General features: G+C 36.7%; 1 protein-coding gene across 1 annotated transcript in view; it reads left to right on the top strand.

The window, feature by feature from the left end:
- Positions 1–228: 228 nt before the first annotated feature.
- The window catches only part of CCDC78 (coiled-coil domain containing 78), a 739645-nt gene continuing 721382 nt past the window's right edge, over positions 229–18491 (top strand). Inside the window, exons 1-2 of the mRNA XM_044089297.1 lie at positions 229–317; positions 16939–17186. Coding sequence (XP_043945232.1) covers positions 17062–17186 — 125 coding nt within the window. The 5' untranslated portion in view covers positions 229–317; positions 16939–17061. The remainder of the gene's footprint in view (positions 318–16938; positions 17187–18491) is intronic.

Genomic DNA, 18491 nt, shown 5'->3' with positions numbered 1-18491 from the left:
GTGCCTAAGTATTTTGCGGATTTTCTGTACTAAGTGCAAGAAAATAAAGATATTTGATCACTAATATTTTTCTTATGATGCATCTACTTTGCTCTTGTGATCACTGGATTATCTTTCTTTCAGTTTCCTGCAACTTGAGAATGTTTGTCTCTGAATTCTGGCTTGTTTGATGCTCCTCCCAGTCAGATGCAAAGGGGGTGTGTCTGTTTGTTCTGTTACCATGATGACCAGATACTGTACAAGCATGTAGCTGCAAGCGGTCCTGAATGAAAGTGAAGGCACTGCAAATGAGAAGGAAAGAAGAAAGTAAACAGCAGGTAGGAGAACACTGGTTGTTACTGTCTACGATTGCACCACTACAAAATTAGTGAAGAGTTTGACTGTCCAGATTCTATAGTTTACTAAACTCTAGGTTTTCATTTACAGTATGATGGAACCTTTCCCCCAGGACAGATAGGACAGGAACAGTAGTGCACACTGGTGTGGCCTGATAAACCGGAGTAACATGCTGAATGGTTTATTTAGTACTGGGCACACTGTATATATAAATAAGTTGCTGTCTTAAACAATTCAGTTTCAGAATAAGTAGTCTGCACAAAACTATGGACCTTAATAGTAGTGATAAAACCCTGCCATGCAAGGACAATTTCTGAAACAGCATTAGATGCATATTTCAGTCATCTAGAAGTCAGGTATTTTCAGTGTAACTAACATATGTGTTGCCTTTGCTGTATGGAACTCAACAACACATTTCTTGCTGGACACACCTGACCCCTCAGCTACAAACCTAACTATATATATATATATATATATATATATATATATATATATATGTATATATGTGTGTGTGTGTGTGTGTGTGTGTGTGTGTGTGTGTATGTATATACACACACACTTGTGTATATAGGGCTCCTTTCTTGCACCAGGAAGCAAGTATCTTTTGATAACACATACATGTATTTGCTTTAAAGTTTCAGCTAAAGTTCTTAAGCAAGGAATCTGTTTTGATCCACAAAATGCACACAAAAAACATTCATGGTATCCCTTGGCTAATGTTGCTACTGTTGATAGACCATGGTAATATATTACATGAATGATAAGTTTACTAGCAACGATTTTGTAGTGACACCCCCTGCATTCCTCCATGAGGAGACTATACCTCCACATCCCAAAACTTTAAAGATGCTACTTTCAAGTTATTTCAGTTCTTCATTTCACTAAGCATAATTTGCATATCATACAAGTCTCTTCTTATATATGCAGGGGACGGGCAGAAACACATCCACACACACGCACGCACACACACGCACACACACACACACACGCGCACACACAGACACACACACACACACACACACACACACACACAGACACACACACACACAGACACACACACACACACCTGATTTTGAGATGTATGGTAACATAGATTTTCTCACATTATACACATATTTGAGGTAAAAAAGAAAAGAACACTGATATTTGTATGGAAAAGCTCAGGCAGAAAAGGCTGCTATGATGTTTCCAGCTTAGTATAAGACAAATAGCTGAATAAAATAGGTTAAGGTACTTGGTGACAGCCTTGGAGACTAATCTTGTTAAGTGTAATATTGTGGTCAGCAGGATTGAAGGCTCTGGAAGAATGTGTAAAAATGTAATCCATATACTATTTCAAAGTCATGTTGTATTGGCAATAATTATTTTTATCTTGGAGGAATGATAAAATGGCAATGATATTTTTTCTAAGAAATTTTGAGTGGGCTAAGGATGCTAATTTATTAGTAATTTTCATCCTATGTGGCATGACCTCCCAGATGCTTCTGTTGATTAATACTGTGACCTTTATCAGAATGTAACTAATAATAGTGCTAAAATTAAAAAAAAGAGTCAGGTTCTAGCACTGTTTATTCTTCAGGACTCTAATGCACTGTTTACAGTATATTTTATTTATTTATTTAACATTTGTTTACCGGGAAAGTCCGACTTGGAATGAAGTCAATTTTCAGTGGATGCCTGGGGAGAAACACTCCAAACGTATGTCTTTGTAACATGGAAGGAAACTGGAGTAAATGGAGGAAACCCACACGAACGCAATATATACATGTTCAGTTTTAAATGAATGCACATCTTGTTAAACAGCTCATGATGTTAGTTCTTCTGTGTTAGTGAAGTAGGTCTCATGCTTTGTTTATGTTGGAGTAGATTTTGCTAAAGATGTATTCAAGTGATTTTCATAAGTTCATAGGAGATTACTAGGCTAATGGCTGAAGAGCCCTTATAAGCCTAGGCAGTTTTACCCAGATTTTATCCAATTGTCTATCCCTAAGGGAAAGATAACATTGATCACCAAGCTGGGTGTGAATTTGCAACTTCCCATCCATTGGTGCTGACTGCACTTGAAGATGGTCAGGGAAGGGCTCTGCTTCACATGATTAGTAAGCATATTCCAGAGGCGGGGAAGGCTCTAGGACATATCTGTCTCTCCAGCCTGATCTATTCATGCCAGAGATCATGTTTAGATCATACAGTTAGTTTTGAGAATGTGCAACATTTCCATCAGGGCTGGCCATTTTGTGATCACAGACAAAGTAATGGCAACAAATATTTCATGGGGAATGATCGGAAGTGATGATGGGGTGAAATATGAGCTGAATTTATCATCCGACATGTTTGCTATTTCTTCTGGCTGAATATAAGTAGTGCCAACTACAGTCAACTCAGCGCATTGTTGAGTGTTTCCCTTAAGATTTCGGACATAACTAAAAATGCTTTGTGGTTATCTTTTACTTGGGAGGCTATTTTATTCTCATATTTAGCTTTTGAGGACTTGACTAGTTCCCTGATTTGCGTGGTGAGATTAATGAAAGATTTTATTCTCTGTTGTGCACCCTCCCACTTGCTTATAGACAGGAATTTCTTCCTTCTGTTGTATAATCTTTTTATGCTGGGGGTCCACAAATGTGACTTGTTTTTCCTGCTAGACCTGGGTTTAGTTCAGTCAGGTACTGCTATTTCTATGCAGTTGTTTAAGTGGATGTACCGGGCATTCATGTATACTCCTGCATAGGCTTTCATGTTTTCGGAGTTAGGGGAGATTTAAAATGACCTATGCTGTCACTTAATAGACGGTAATTTGCCTAGGAAAAAAATTCTTTAGGGTGTTATGGTTTGATACAGGCTCTACAGTTACATTTATTTCAAAGGAGAGTGATTTATGATCCAATCTTACCAATGAGAACATTATGCGGGGGGGGGGGGTGCAATGCTCCTCTATGTTTGTGAGTACTGTGTCAAGGATATTTGAGCCCCTAGTGTGAGTGCAGACTAGCTATTCCGGTGCATTTGCATTGACAAAGTCCAGGAATCTCTGAGCCTATATGTTAATGGCCATGTATGTTTCCCAGTTTATGGAGGGGTAGTTAAAATCACCCATGAGTACTGTGTGTTGGTCTTAATGATAAGTGTTTCTTGTAACTTCAGGTATATGGAGTAGTTTTTATGGTTTATGGTTGGGGACCTGTAGCTAGCAATGATATGTTAGAGGATTTTGCCTATTGTCAGCTGCACATGGAGTAGCTCAAATGAGTCATCCTATTTGACCAATCTTGTTTTGTGATTATTTTTCTATGTAAATGGAAACACCTCTTCCTTTATTTTTTTTTCTTTTCAGAGGGTGGCCTGAATGTGTGATAGGCATTGTAGCTTTGCACTGTTGGGGTGCTTTCTGCAGGCTTGAACTACGTCTCTTTAACTGTACAGATCTCAGAATTCTCCAGGGTGGGGAGAGCTTCCAGGGAGTGCAGTTTCTTGTTAAGACTCCTAGCACTGAGCAGTGGTACTTTCAGGTTGGCATTAGAAGATTTGTTCCTTTGGTAGGTCTGTTGGTTTGGCACTGCCTAAAAGAGGCACTATGGGGGTGGCTAATGTCTTGGCCAGTATTTGAAAGCCTAGCAGCGACAAGTGCAGACCATGTCTGGCAAAGACTCATGGTCTGTTGACCATGTCATCCCAGGCTGACAAATACTGGAGCCCACTAGAATGACACCAGTAGTTAAGCCAATTATTGATAGTCAATCATGTTTTGTTTGTATTCTGATATCATTCTTGGTGAGGGTAGAATGCTGTTCAATGTGAGGCTCATACCCACCTGCGATATGTATTCAGAGAGGTCCATCATGTCTCTGTCATCATATAGTCCAGAAAGGTATGTCTCAGATCATTCACACCTACATGGACTATGACTGAGTCATATTGGTACTTGTAGTTGAGTGACCTGAGTGCCTGCTTGATCTGGTGAATCATGGCCCCTGACTGGCAGCTGTCTGTGAGGCTCTCTTTATCCAGCCTGATGATGGGGTATCCGTGTGTCTCATGATGGAGTCTCCTATGACCAAGATGCTTGAATGTGTGGTGTTTCACCTTAGGGGCTTGCTTGTGGAGACACTGTGATGTGTATTTTTATGTGTAGTGGTTGGTGTTGACTTGGTTTTGTTTGCAAGTAGTTTCTGTGGATAGCATATGCGAGGGCTCTGAGATTTTGGTAAATTACTTGTGAGCACCTCCGCATATGTGGGTTTAGGTGTCTAGACCTTATTTAGTGTAGGAAAGTATGTATGTGTGCTGCCAACCTGTTTATCATTTGATTTGACAGTATGTGAGAGTTGTGTATCAATTTTCATAGTGTGACTACATCTCTCACATATTGTGTTTCTTTGTTTCAGGATTAAGTGGATGTCAGTATACATGCAACAATTGCAACATTGCCTTAGGATGCCCATGTCTACCAGGCTGGCCACAGAGATAGAAGGAAAGTGCCTATCCATGGTTTTGGCTTTTTTTACTATGGGTTTAACCAGGGAGAACAGTTGGTAGATTTATCTGGACTGGGATGACAGCACACGGATGAAGAACGGGTGCTATACTCAATGTGAACTGCAGCCATCCAACAGAATGATAGTGCTTTGTGTGCAATCAGATGCTTCTAGAGCAACAGGGGGACTGGGGAAGGTTGCAGAGATAGTTATTTTAAGGGACATTTAACTTGATAGCACTTGCATCTAAACAGGGCACTCCTAACTGCCACTGTACAGACAGCAGGTTAGCACAAACACTGAGCTTATATAGAAGCAGAAAAAACAAGTTTTACAAGAGCAGGGCCTATAGACCAATCAGAAAAACCCACAATAAGCTTTCAACCAGCAGCCCCCAACTCATATAAATTTGCTACAGCATACTATGCCACAATGGTACAGTTAGAAAACCTTAATGTAAAAATGCTGGTTTTAGAGCGCAAGTGCAGGGAAACCACACAATCTAGATACTAGAGTCCTGTATGCATAGTGGACACACTCAAGTACTACAGCAGCAGTGGAAACAGTTCAACTTTGAAACTCTACCAAAGTGCAAGAAATGTAACAATTAATACATGGTTCTTATAAAATACAGGAAAATAATCATCAGAAGTGCAACATGATGCTTATTTTCATTCTTTTATAAGTGGATGGCTTTAGATGCAGCAGATTCTCTATAACTATCAGGTGAATTAACAACACCAAGAGCAGCTCTGAGGAATTGAGCACAGGTCCACGCAAACATTGGACTTATATAGAATCTGAACAAAACAAGTTTTACAACAGCAAGGGGGTTGCCATCTTTTCAAATGCCCAGAATATGACATTTTTTGTAGAAATATAAAATTTTACAGGACAAAACATACTCACAACCTATGGAAAGAACAGAACTTCATTTTTTTGCCAAAATAAAAGGTTATTCTTGTAGCACTGAGTTGTTTATGCTATTTCTTATAGCATCTAGGTATTTCAGATGCAAAAATAATTATTTTATGCAACTAATAAAGAAAACTTAGGACTTTTTTGTCATAAAATCTCCTGACTATGGTAATTCTTACAGATTATATGTGTATGCAGTAATACTGTAGTGACAATTTTGGTTGCTCATGAAATATTTGTCTTGTATAAATATATGCACCTTCTAGTATATCTCGTCTCATCTTCCCCATAAACAAAAAAAGATCTGGGTACCATATGTAAGTATATAGTTCCACAGTTTAAAACCTTGAATGGAATTGTTTTTGAAACTAAAGAAACTTTTAATTGTAAATCAGAACAGGTAATTTATGGTATAGAATGCCCCTGTGGCAAATTTTACATTGGAGAAACTAAAAGAACGTTGTGTTGTAGGTTAAAAGAACATGTCAGAGATATTAAAAATCAGAAAGAAAGTAGCCCTTTGGCAGTACATTTTTATAAGTATCATAATAGTAAACCTGACAATTTAAAAGTAACAGTATTGGATAAAGTTAATAATGAGGCATATTGTAGTGAACAGCAAGTAAAACAAATATTAAGGAGAAAGGAACTATGTCTTATACTAAAATTTAATACTTTAAGTCCAAATGGACTGAATCATGACTGTTCTTGGAAAAGTTTGAATAAGTTTAGGAAAAATGTATATTTTTCTTTTGCATAGATGTTTTTAAACACATTTTTACTGTGTGTAGTTTGTCTTCTTAAATTCTTAATTGGTAATTAATTGAGAGCAATTACTTGATTGTTAGTAGAGGTGTGTCTTTTGAAATGTATTTAAAGTGAGTATTCAGTGTTGTGGAATTTTTACTCTGTAAAGGCAAGTTTGCCGAGGCGCTAGAGAAAATTATTGTGGAGAAGAAGTTATTGTGCTTTTTACCTTTGAGTGGATTAAATTATTATCCAGAAGTGCAGTGGAGTTTTTCTTTCGTGGTAATACTGATCGTATTTCTATCTTCCTTTGGTGGTTTTTGCAAAAAAAGATCTGGGTTCTGTTACTTTAACAGGTAATTCAACTTCAGCCTTCTGGTTTCTTTCCAGCATTTGCTTTAATTTGTATTCATTTTCAAGAATATAGCTGAAAAGGTAATTTGCTTTTCAGCCTCCTATCCATCATTTTAAACAGGTGAGAGATTGTATAAATGCAGTGGAATGCTCCTATATTCCAAAACAGTGAGATGGCAATCATCGTTTTTTTTTCTACTGATGCTTTCTCATGAGATTTTTCACTGTTGGTAGTTCTGGACTGGATATTATATATTTGAATTTTAACTTATGCATAAAAATCTTTTTGAATTCCTAACTTGTGTATTGCAGATCATTTTCAGATTTGTCAGCTTCAGGTATTACATTTCAAAAGTATATTCATGAATTCACTAATCACACTTGCACTTGTCATGGATGTTACTTTGAGTACTTCAGAGACATTTAGTGCTTGGCATAACTCTAAACTGAGTTGAAGGACAGGAAAAAACATTCCTCATCCATTCGTCAGATGGGCACTCCTCATCTCTTAAGAAGCATGAGGTCCTTTCCACATTCTTAAAAAAGTCTTAAACTTCTAAAGGCTTGCCTTAAACAAGCACTTCAGTCTGAGCTGCAAAAGCAGCATAGGTATTCATTTCATACTGGCATTCAGAAATGCCTGTATGGAAATGAATACCTGTACTGCACTACTTTCTAATCAGCATCTGCTGATCCTGCCCCCTAACACTTTGTGCTAGGGGTGTCTGCCCTCTTCTCCTCACCCTACCTACACTTCTGTTTAGAGAACTTAGAACAGTAATCCACACATATAATACATGGCTTCTTTGAACCAGAATAAATCCGTACCCACCCATTGCTGCATAGACAGCTTTGTACTGGATATGCTAGCATCTCTTACTTTGAATGTTTTTTATTATATACATTGCAAATGGCACAACTGTGAATGGCTTATTCTACATGAGTTAACATTCCTGCCCAGTGCATTTTATTTAGTTTTTCTTCTTTGTACTTTACTGTTCGTAGATGTTGTTCTTGTATTTTTGCAAGAAGGTTTTTTATAATTTGCTTGAGAACTATTATTTTGTCAGCTTTGAGCAATAAACCCTGAAAACAACTTATTTTTCCTTGCATGGAAATAAGACTGAATTTCTTTCAGTAGTGATGAAGTTTCTTAGGCCGGCCTGTTGTTTGAATATCATTCAGTAACTGCATTTCTAAGTTAGTATTAGCACTTCTCTGGAATCCTTTTACAAGTTCTTCTGTCATTGGCAATTGTGGTACTACCTTCCCCAACAAAATGTATCTCTAGTTCTTCTAGAAATTCTTTATGTTTCTGTTGTAAATACAGTCTACTGAACATATCTGCAATCTTTAGTTCCTTGTGTAGGCTGCATTTCCCTTTCAGATAATATACTCTGTAACTCTTCATGGTCTGTTTCAGTCTGATCTTCTTTACCATTGTCATAGTCTTAGAATTTGCTATATTCATGCACTATAGTTAATAGGTCATATTATATCCTATACCATTCTGACTAGCATTTGGTTGTTATACAACTTGCTCATTCACATAATTCCTTATCTTAGTTCTGTTCCTGGGTTACACATTGCCCCCAACAGCATTCTTAGAATCATAGTTATCTCAGATATGTGAACCATAAACTTTACAGGATACTGGATGATTCCTAGGAACCTCTGTAATGTCTGCTTATCTTCTGGATTTGGCATTTACACCATTGCTATTTTTCTGCAGCAGGCTTCAGTCCTGCTGGTGTTAGAATATGATCCATGTATTTCAGACTAGTCACTCTTATTTTATGGCTGCGCTGACTTAACTTTAAATTTTGATGTCTAAAGATGTTCAGAGATAGTATCAGTCTCCTGTCATGTCCTTATAACTACTCCATACTAATAGATATTTTATACTTACAGCACCTTCCAAGCATTCATTTACTTGTGCAATAGCTCTTTGTAATACCTCTGGTGCTGATGAAATACCTAACAGAAGTCTAAGGAATGTATGCCTTCCTAATGGAGTATTAAATGCACACAATTTGCTGCTTTCTTCATCCAACATTATCTGCCAGAATCCATGATTTGCATCTTGCACTAAAAAGAACTTAGCATTGGACTTAATAATACCACTTCCTCCACAATAAGCAATTGGTAATTCCCTCTTTTAATAACTGTGTTCAGATTCTGTAGATAAATATAAATGTGAATCTTGTCTTAGTCTGCAACAACAACCACTCTAGTCACCCATTTTGTTGGCTGTATATACTTTCTAATAATATTATGCTTTCCAGTTATTTCAGTCCTTATTCATTTCTACTCTTTATTTTACTCTTTTTGTTATCTGGAACTTTCTTGGACACATATCACTGGCATAGAAAAAGGATTTATTTGTATATAATATTCCCCTGGCAAGCTTCCTAAGCTCATAAATAAATCATCACAGTCATGCAGGATATCACTGCCTGCAAGCTCGGCTATGGCTGCTTTAGGAAGTGCATGTATGCTTCTGCAGATATGCAACCTCCAGACCAAATGTCATAGTGCTTGTGGCATGGACATGCTAGGCTCTTCATGTTGCACCTGCATTCCTGCTGGTGACACTAATGCAGAGAGCCAAGCTGCCTCCCTCCTCCAGGTGGGTAAGCCAGCACTGGTTTCTCATTCTCATCTTCCCTGCTTGGTCCCTTCATAACATGTGCAGCTAGTCAAGTTATTTATGGTGCAGTCATGGCCTAAGCCCTCTGTCCCATGGAGTTGGGTTATGGTAAAAGAATTTCTGGGGGTTGCAGCTGGGGCATTTTTTTCTGTGGTAAATTATATCACGTTACTTCCAAACACATACATTCTTGAAAACAACCACGTTTACTTCAAACAGGTCTTCACTTCTGGAAATACATTTTCTCAGTTTTGACATTATGTAACAGCTGGATTTTTGTTGGAATGCTTATTATATAAAATACACACACACACACACACACACACACACATATATATATATATATATATATATATATATATATATATATATATGTGTGTGTGTGTGTGTGTGTGTGTGTGTGTATGATTTGCCTCCATGAGGACGTTAATCAGAGACCTTTAGTTTTGTTGAGGACTTTAATCAATAACTTTCTAAGAATGACTGTGCAACATACACTATATAGCTCTCTGTAGCTAGACATGAGTATATTTAAAGCTATATACCCCATATACTAATGGCACTTACTACTTAAAGCAACAAATCATTTATGGATGGTGTTGCTATTTCTTTTCTTTTTTTTTTTAAACAAGAAACATCTTTATTAAATTATCACTTATGACACAGGCAATGATACATTTATATAAATGACAACAAACCATATTGACATATTTTTTGTTGGAAAAATTATACATCACTTATGATCTATCCAGTCATTGTTATTCAAAAATTACATAACTCATTCAAATCCTGCCTTATTTTAGACCTCATTTCTCCTCCATAATGTTACTCTGTATGTATTGTTCCCACAATTCTCATTTTTTCAATGGAATTTACTCCTGCCCTTTTCTAAAGATCCCATTTCCAGTTGTTTTATCTCTGTTACTATGTTCACTATTTCTAGTACAGTTGGTTTAGATTTTGATTTCCATTTTGTAGTAATTACTTTTTTGACTTCCACCATAATTAGACTCAACAATGCGTTACAATGTCTAGGCAATTCTGATTCTGTAACATAGCTCAAAACATAATTTCCTTAGTAATATGAATTTGCTTACCAAATATTTCTGATAGAATAGTCTTCAGGGAATGTTTAAAGTCTGCCAACTCATTACACTCCCCCAAAATATGTTCTCAATTACCTTTTTCTTTCCCATTACACCTCCAACATTTGCTAACTACCTGAGGGAAATTTGTTTGGAGTCTACTTGGGGTACAAAAATACTTATGTAAACATTCCAAGCAAAGATTCTAAGTCTTCTAGACTTTGTTGCACATTTGGGAGACAAACATATATCCCCCCATAATTTCTTTGTGAATTGCTTGTCCGGTCTCATTTCCCACTGCTTTCTAACCTCTTCTGATTGATTCTTATAGTTATGCAATATGCTCCACTAATTATCCCCTTTTTAACAGCAGCTTCTGTTCTAGATTCCACTAAATATTCTACCAGTGCTAGTCTTTCACTTAAGATTTCCCTATTTCTTTCTGTTTGTCTATACTCTGATATCAGTCCTTGATAGGGAAGGCATTCTGTAGTCTGCAGTCTAAATAAATTCTTGACCTCTTCCCATTCTATTATTTTTCCCTCTCTAATTATTTGCCCTCAGTGCCTTTGCTCCTTTGCCAATTTTCTCCAATAAATTACAGCCTCTTGCCTATTGTCTGTATCCCTAATTAGAGTCATCCCTATCAGCAGAATCTCTTTTCTCCATTCCCATGTTTACTTAGTTCTTAGAATATTTTCTGCTACTTTATGAATATAATATTCTGTATAGTTATTGTTATTCACCTTTAGGATCTGAATCCAAAATCACAGTCTTTCCTTATATCTTAAGCTTCCCCCCTGTTTCCTCATCATCCCTTTCCACTTTGAATTATAGGTTTCTGCTTGTGCTATGTATAGGAGACTTAACTGTGTAGCACTGAAATACCCCTTCAAATCAGGTAATCCCAAACCAACTTGTTCTATTGGAAAAATTAGTTTAGCCCACTTGAATCTTGCCGTCTTATCCTTCCAGATAAAATTCTTCAGCTCTTTATTAATTGCTATACATAACTTCTCGTCTGGTTAATAAAAATATGCTTGACCTGTGTATAAAACTAAAGGGATTAAAAACATTTTAACTGCCTGTATCTTGCTGTCCATAGCCATAAAACAGAACTTCCAGTTTTTCAGCTTTTATATTATCTTTTGTCTAGTCTTTTCCCACATATCCTTAGCTGCCACAACAGAATAATTTTTAATCCATACTCCATTTTATCATGTCCCCATAAATATGGATATTGCTGAACCAATTCATTTGTGGGTAAATAATTTACATTCATTGCCTTTGTTTTAGCTTCATTCATTTTGTATCTTGTAAAGACCTGAAAGTGTCTCAAAATATTTCACAACACTGAAATGTCCTGTTTTTGTTTTATCGGGTATAAAATAATATCATCCGCAAATAAAACTAGCTTTTCTTGACTACCATACTAATTATATTCTTCAATTTCTGAGTCCCTTATTTTCTTTGCCAGTGGTTCTAAATGTAACGCAAATAACAAAGGGGAAAAAGGACACCTTTGCCTTGTTCCTCTGTTCAAGCAGAAATTATCAGAGAGGAACCCACCTACCTTAAATTTTGCCTCCGATCCCTCAGATATTCTCTTAATCAACTTTATAATTTTATCAGGGAATGCAAATGCTTCCATTGCCCTGCTTGTAAAATCCCAGATTTCTCTTCAAATGCTTTGTGTGCATCAAGACCCACCAACAGCAGTGGTGTTTTCTTACATTCAGCTTCCTCTGGATTGTCAGTGTTATGTTAATTTTGTTAAATGTTTGCCTCCCCTCCACAAAACCACATTTATCCATGTCTATCAACTTTGGCATCACCTTTACCATTCTTTTAGCCATTGTAGACATAAACATTTTATAATCATGGTTTAGAATTGAAATAGGCCTGTATGAAGCTGGATATGATGGGTCTTTACCATCTTTAGGTATTACAGCTTCCACTGCTTTCTTTTAGGATGCTGGTGCTTCTCCTCCTCTTAAAATATTATTAAACAAAACCTTCCAGATCTTTATCACTTCTCCCTCCAAGCTTCCAAACTTCCACAGGAATACTATCTATTCCTGGGGACTTTCCTGTAGATTGGTTATACATCACCATTTTTATATCATCTTCTCATATCTTAACTGTTAGTAATTGAGCTTCATCTACCTCTAACCTTGGCATATTTAATTCTTCCATAAATGTTTCCATTTGTACTTTTTCATGAATTCTGAATTTCTCTGCTTTATACATATTTTCATAAAATTTCCAAAATATTTCTAGTGTGTTGCTATTTCTTTTCAATCTTCTCCTCATGGCTGGGGGACTGTAACCTTACCATGATCTGCGTGAGAGAAACATAAAAGTTCTTGCTTCACCTGTTATTCAAAGAATCAATCCATAGGGCAGATAATGGTAAATTTGCTCACTTAGATTACAACTTAACCCTGATATTAGCAATCCTGTTTAATAAATGACTCTCTATTTGGGTCACATATCATTATATAGCTTCACTCTTATTTGAAAACTAGACTTGATAGTAGGACTGTGTAGGTATTAATGATGAATAAATGCCCTTGTATTATGATTTTGTAAAATTCTGATAGTAAAGTCATGAATGAGACCCTGAATGAATGGTGGTGGAGATCACCTTAGATGTTAAACTCTTTATTTGGGTTGTATCCCCCACCATCTGCAGAAAGTAGACATAAGGAACCTCTCAGGGAATGTTTTGTCTTGTTCCAAGAAGACCAGTTTTACTCTGCTCTTAGACTTTAACATAACCTTCCTTTTTTGTGGAACAATGATAAATTGCTATACTTGCACCCAAGTAGTGAAAGAACCCACGGGGCAAAACTTGGTTCTTGTGTATACTATCACTATGCTACCTCCTGCAATGAGTGACCAGTATGATAACATGGTCTTACAAGCATATCAATCCTCAAATAAATTCTTATTTCCCTCAGTGATTCTACAAATGAGAGGCAGCTTAAGCTACTGGACAATGAGTCCATTGGACTGTTATTCTTAATGATAAGTAACATCTGTGCTACTCTCACCTCTTAAATCAGCATTCTCACTCAGATATAGTATATCCATTTTCTTTCACATGTTAGATATGGGGGTTCATTAGTGAAATTCCAGCACCTCTTTAAGCTTAGATAAATATGATCTGATCAGAAGGCCATAGTCTCATGGCTGATGGACTTTTTAAGACAGTCAGGCTACTCTGCAAAAATTCTGTCTGAAGTATAAGGCAGTGTTCCTGTGATACAAACAAGCAGTGGTGATGACCATACTGAAGGGATACTACACGGAAGATGTGCACTACTGCAGATGAGAGCAAACACCATGATGGTCCATTGCTTTCTGTACCCAGTGACTTTACTACTAGAATAGTAAATCAGTATAGTTTCTTTTGAAGGAATTCACTACTCCATGTGGTGCCCCAGTTAGACTCACTCACATTGCAATGAGCCTTTAACAGTCTTAAAAAATCTTGAGTGGCATACCCTTCCCTTCTACTTTTTTTGTGGCCAGGTCTTCTATCTCCTACTGGTACTTATGGACACTAGTAATCCAGGAGCTGAGTACCTCTGCTTTGAAGATATGCTCTTCTTTACCTTTGAGACTTTTACACATGTTATAAACCTTTCCCTAGGCCTCCAAGCTGATCCTTCAGCCATAAAGATGAAATCTACCACTTCCTAAAACCAAATATGGGATTCATAATTCCTGGCCACTGTAGACCAGTATTGATGGTTCTTGACCTTGTCAAAATTGTAGATAAGTCTGTTGCTAGATAACTGCAAAAGTATCCAGTGACCAGTATGGTTTCAGACAAGAACATCACATTATGATGGCTGTTTGACCTCTAAGACATTACATTAGTGCAAATACAGAAATGGATCTCATGGCAGGACATGTCTTCGCCCACTTAACCAAATTATTTCATTTAACTGATTATTACCCGAGTCTCTTTTTATTCTTGCTGGCATAGGGCTTTCCACAGACAACTGTGAAAGGTTCCACAGTTAAATGTGTGACTGCATATTTTGATTAACATCTGAAAAAACTTGATCTATTTCTTTCATTGTTTACAAAGGTGTCCCCTGTGGATATTTCCAGGGCCTACTGTTTTTAACCCTTTATTTATCAGCTCCTGGCCGACTTTATAGTCCTTAAAAATATTTGTTTGCCGACAAACTAGTGGTATTAGGGCATCAACCTTCCAAAATACAAGTAAACAGACATTACAGGTTAACTTTGCCAATCTCCTTGCATGATTTAATTAATGACTTATGAGATATCAACCTCTAGAAAACAAAGAATTTGATATGTGAGATTTCTCACCAACATTCTAAACTGTCTCTTATTGGAAAGTAATCAGAATCAATGAAAGAAAATGAAATAATAAATTTAACTCGACTAAATAATAAAATATTAATTAAAGAAAATGAAACAATAAATATCAATGAAAGTAATCAGATCCAATGGTATTTTTGTTGAAACTATGCAGAAAACCTATTATCTGGCTGGAGCTACACGTCACCACCTATTACCATCTTCCGCTTCTGAATGGTTAAATCAATATAGATGCTAAATTATTTCACTAGTTCTCAAGGTATCTCAACTTCAAAGTCAGAAGTGTGCTCTGTAAGGATGCCCTTATTGCAAACTCAGTTTATGATTTTCCCCCCTTTCTTCTCAGCCTCAGCAAACAAACATCCCTCCGTAAACATCTGGACAAAATATTTAGGCTGATGCTATCAATTTCTGAGCGGCATTTGAACATTAGTATGGATAGAGCTTAATGGCTCAAAAGTAGGAAACATGGTGACCTTGTCCTTTGTCTACTAATCTTGAAACCATATTACTTGGATTATACTCTTTACTTACCAGCTGTTGTTCAGGGGGATCCACTGTAATTTATACTGAAGCATTGACCATATGTTCCTGTGCAAGGCCCAACAGCAATGTGCAGCTTTAAGAAGACTGACTTTCTAACGAAAGATCAGTCTGCAGTTGCATAGACTGACATTGTTATACTGTACATGAGTCCTTCACTCCTCCTTCAAATACTTTAGGAACACAGATACTCCTGTGATATCCTAACATTTATCCAAAACAGAATGCTACACCTCCCTTGATAGTGCAGCACATAAAATGAACATGCATACAAATATAATATGCAGGCAAGATGACAAAAACAGTATATCTAGCAAATCCTTTGTAGACCCTACTGTCTTTCTCCTCCCTTTATTTAGGTGGACTAATCAAAATGGATATTTTTCAGTTACAACCTGGGTAAAAACGCAGTATCCAATATGAATAACAGGCAATAGACTAATGTCCTATCCAGGATAAAGTTTCTGTGCCTTGGACCTGGTGAGTGCAGGGAGAGATTCTGGTTCCCTGTCAGTCCTGAACTGATTTAAGCAGGTAATCAGAGAAGGAAGGGAGGTACAGTATATTAGATGTCCAGCATAAAACTACAATAAATTATGCTGCAATACTCTACAGCAGCAGTGAATTCTGCTGTTAGGGAGCAGGATTATCATTGTCCATTCCTTGTATATGTGATTCAGTCATGATAAGTAATCACAGTGGCACTGTTAGTGAAAGGCTTTATGCATCTATCATATAAACTTGCTGGGAAGAAAATAAAAAAGTAACATATAAACAGATACTATCATAATGATTCACAGATGAACTTTACACATAACTTGTTTTATCAAACCTAAGTTTGAGTCTGACAACTGACATGAATGCTTATTCAGTTTGTACAGTTTACAATTAAATATGAAATGTGTTATGTACATGACTAATGTTTGTCATGTTTACATATGTTCCATATGTATCCATAAAGAAAAAAAAAAACTTTAACAAACTATGAACTAACCATCACTTTTTAGCTGTTGTACTTTTTTTGTTTACTTAAACAGCACATTTTTTCCAGATGAATAAAAGCTTGGAATTAGTAGAATAGCACACTTCAAAATATGTGTTGTTGTTGTTTGTCTTTTTGGCTTTTCCCGGTTAGGGGTTGCCACAGCGATTTCAAAATATGTGTCTAGGAGGAGAATAATTCTAACTTTGTTGTCTTACTTAAATCCTTTGTATTACTATTTGTAGTGTGAAATACTTGTGAATAACTGCAGGTGCACACACAAGTGTATGCACGCACACACACACACACACACACACACACACACACACACACACACACACACACACACACACACACACACACACACACACACACACATGCAAATATTTAAAGCTCTCACCTTTGGTTCTCTTTATTAGCTACTTACAGTGACAGTGAAATAAATGATTTTACAGTATTAAGAAAACATAATAATCTTCCTAACAGTTTCTCCTAGTACTGCAAATGAGGCTGTCATACTTGGTACATCAGTGAAACTTATCAAGAGCCAAAGTCCTGGAACATTTTGTATCCTTTACACTTTAGCCCTTCAGTTACTTTTTTGGAGTAATGAATATTGACGTTGTGGGGAGGATTCTGCCAAGTCAACATATAGAAGGGGACCATGGGCTGCACATTTCAAGCAGAGGGAAGACAGTGGCTACAAGCCCTGGAGTCCGATCTGTCTCTTTCAGGTAAGGGATACTTTATTTCAGAAAGTATATAACTGTATTATTGAGACCACAGATTTAATCAAATAACCTGTTTGAAATGAATTCTGGTATCTAGCAAATCTTCTAGAAGGGAGATGCTCATATCACAAAACTGGCAACATATTCAGTATTAAATTGCACTGCCACAAGGTGCCTAAAATGAGAGGGAAATTACTAAATATGTATGAAATCCAGTGTCTTTTTTCAGCTATGTGAAAGTCAATTGACTGCTGAATTGGAGTTCAACAAAATGAGCTAGATTAATTGACAACAATGGAACATTAAAATGTAAAGAAGTGTTTCTGCAGGTGTGCAAGGGTTTGCCCCTTTCTCTAAAGCTGTACAACTATAAAACTGGTACATTTAATTAAAGGGGTGTGGAATTACAAAATGACTTGCTCCCTCTGCAAAAAAATACCTGTTTAATGTTAAGTATTTTGATATATTGCTAGTTCACTGAGTTTATATCAATGAACATTTTCTCCTTTGATAATTTTTATTGGACCCTGCACCAATTTAACTGTCCTGGAAGGGATTGTTTAGAAGTTTTATTGGCATATAGGGGGGGGGGGGGTTAGATCTACAGAGGCTGGTAAGGAGATAAAGTTGTTACTGGTTACAAGACATTACTCTGATACTGCTTTGCCCAGTGTGGAAATGCACTTATTTGTTTGTTTGTTTGCTTGCTTGCTTGTTTTATGACAGGGATAGCGATCAACATAGACCAATTTCATCCATTGCCAGGAAGTATGCAAATTCTTCTACACTAATGCCAAGAAATTCTGATACAAAACAAGTGAAATAAGAGAAAAAAACAGAACACATCAAGTTAAAAGTATACCACTGTAGTTTATACACTGTGTGGATCTTTATAACTTAAGTGCCGCAAAGTATTTTCCACCCCATCTTACCAAATCTTTGTGGGCGGTTTCTGAATAAGAAAGCTTTGTAAACTTTTTATTAAGAATACCCATAATTCTATTATATCTCTGGCTGACATCACTTGAAGAATAGTGTGGGATGCATATATAGACTTCAATTGACAGGAATCCATGCATATGCTGTGGTGTGTCCCTTAAGGACTATGGATGCACTCACACACAGTCCCTACACTGACATAACTAAAGACACAGTTTCAGTGTTGCCACATTGAGAAAAATAGTATTTCACAAAGGTTTTCATTTTAAATTTGGTACCATAAAACAGATACCAAATAGAAAGTAAATGCAGGATGGTTCTGGAGGCACCACATGCCATGGTGTATAAGGTAATTTAAAATGTGTGATG

This window comes from Protopterus annectens, chromosome 12.part0 (assembly GCF_019279795.1).
Source record: "Protopterus annectens isolate FY-2018-M chromosome 12.part0, PAN1.0, whole genome shotgun sequence".
NCBI classification, from domain to species: Eukaryota; Metazoa; Chordata; order Ceratodontiformes; family Protopteridae; genus Protopterus; species Protopterus annectens.
The sequence above is the reverse complement of the archived record's forward strand: the minus strand, read 5'-3'. Positions and strand labels throughout refer to the sequence as shown.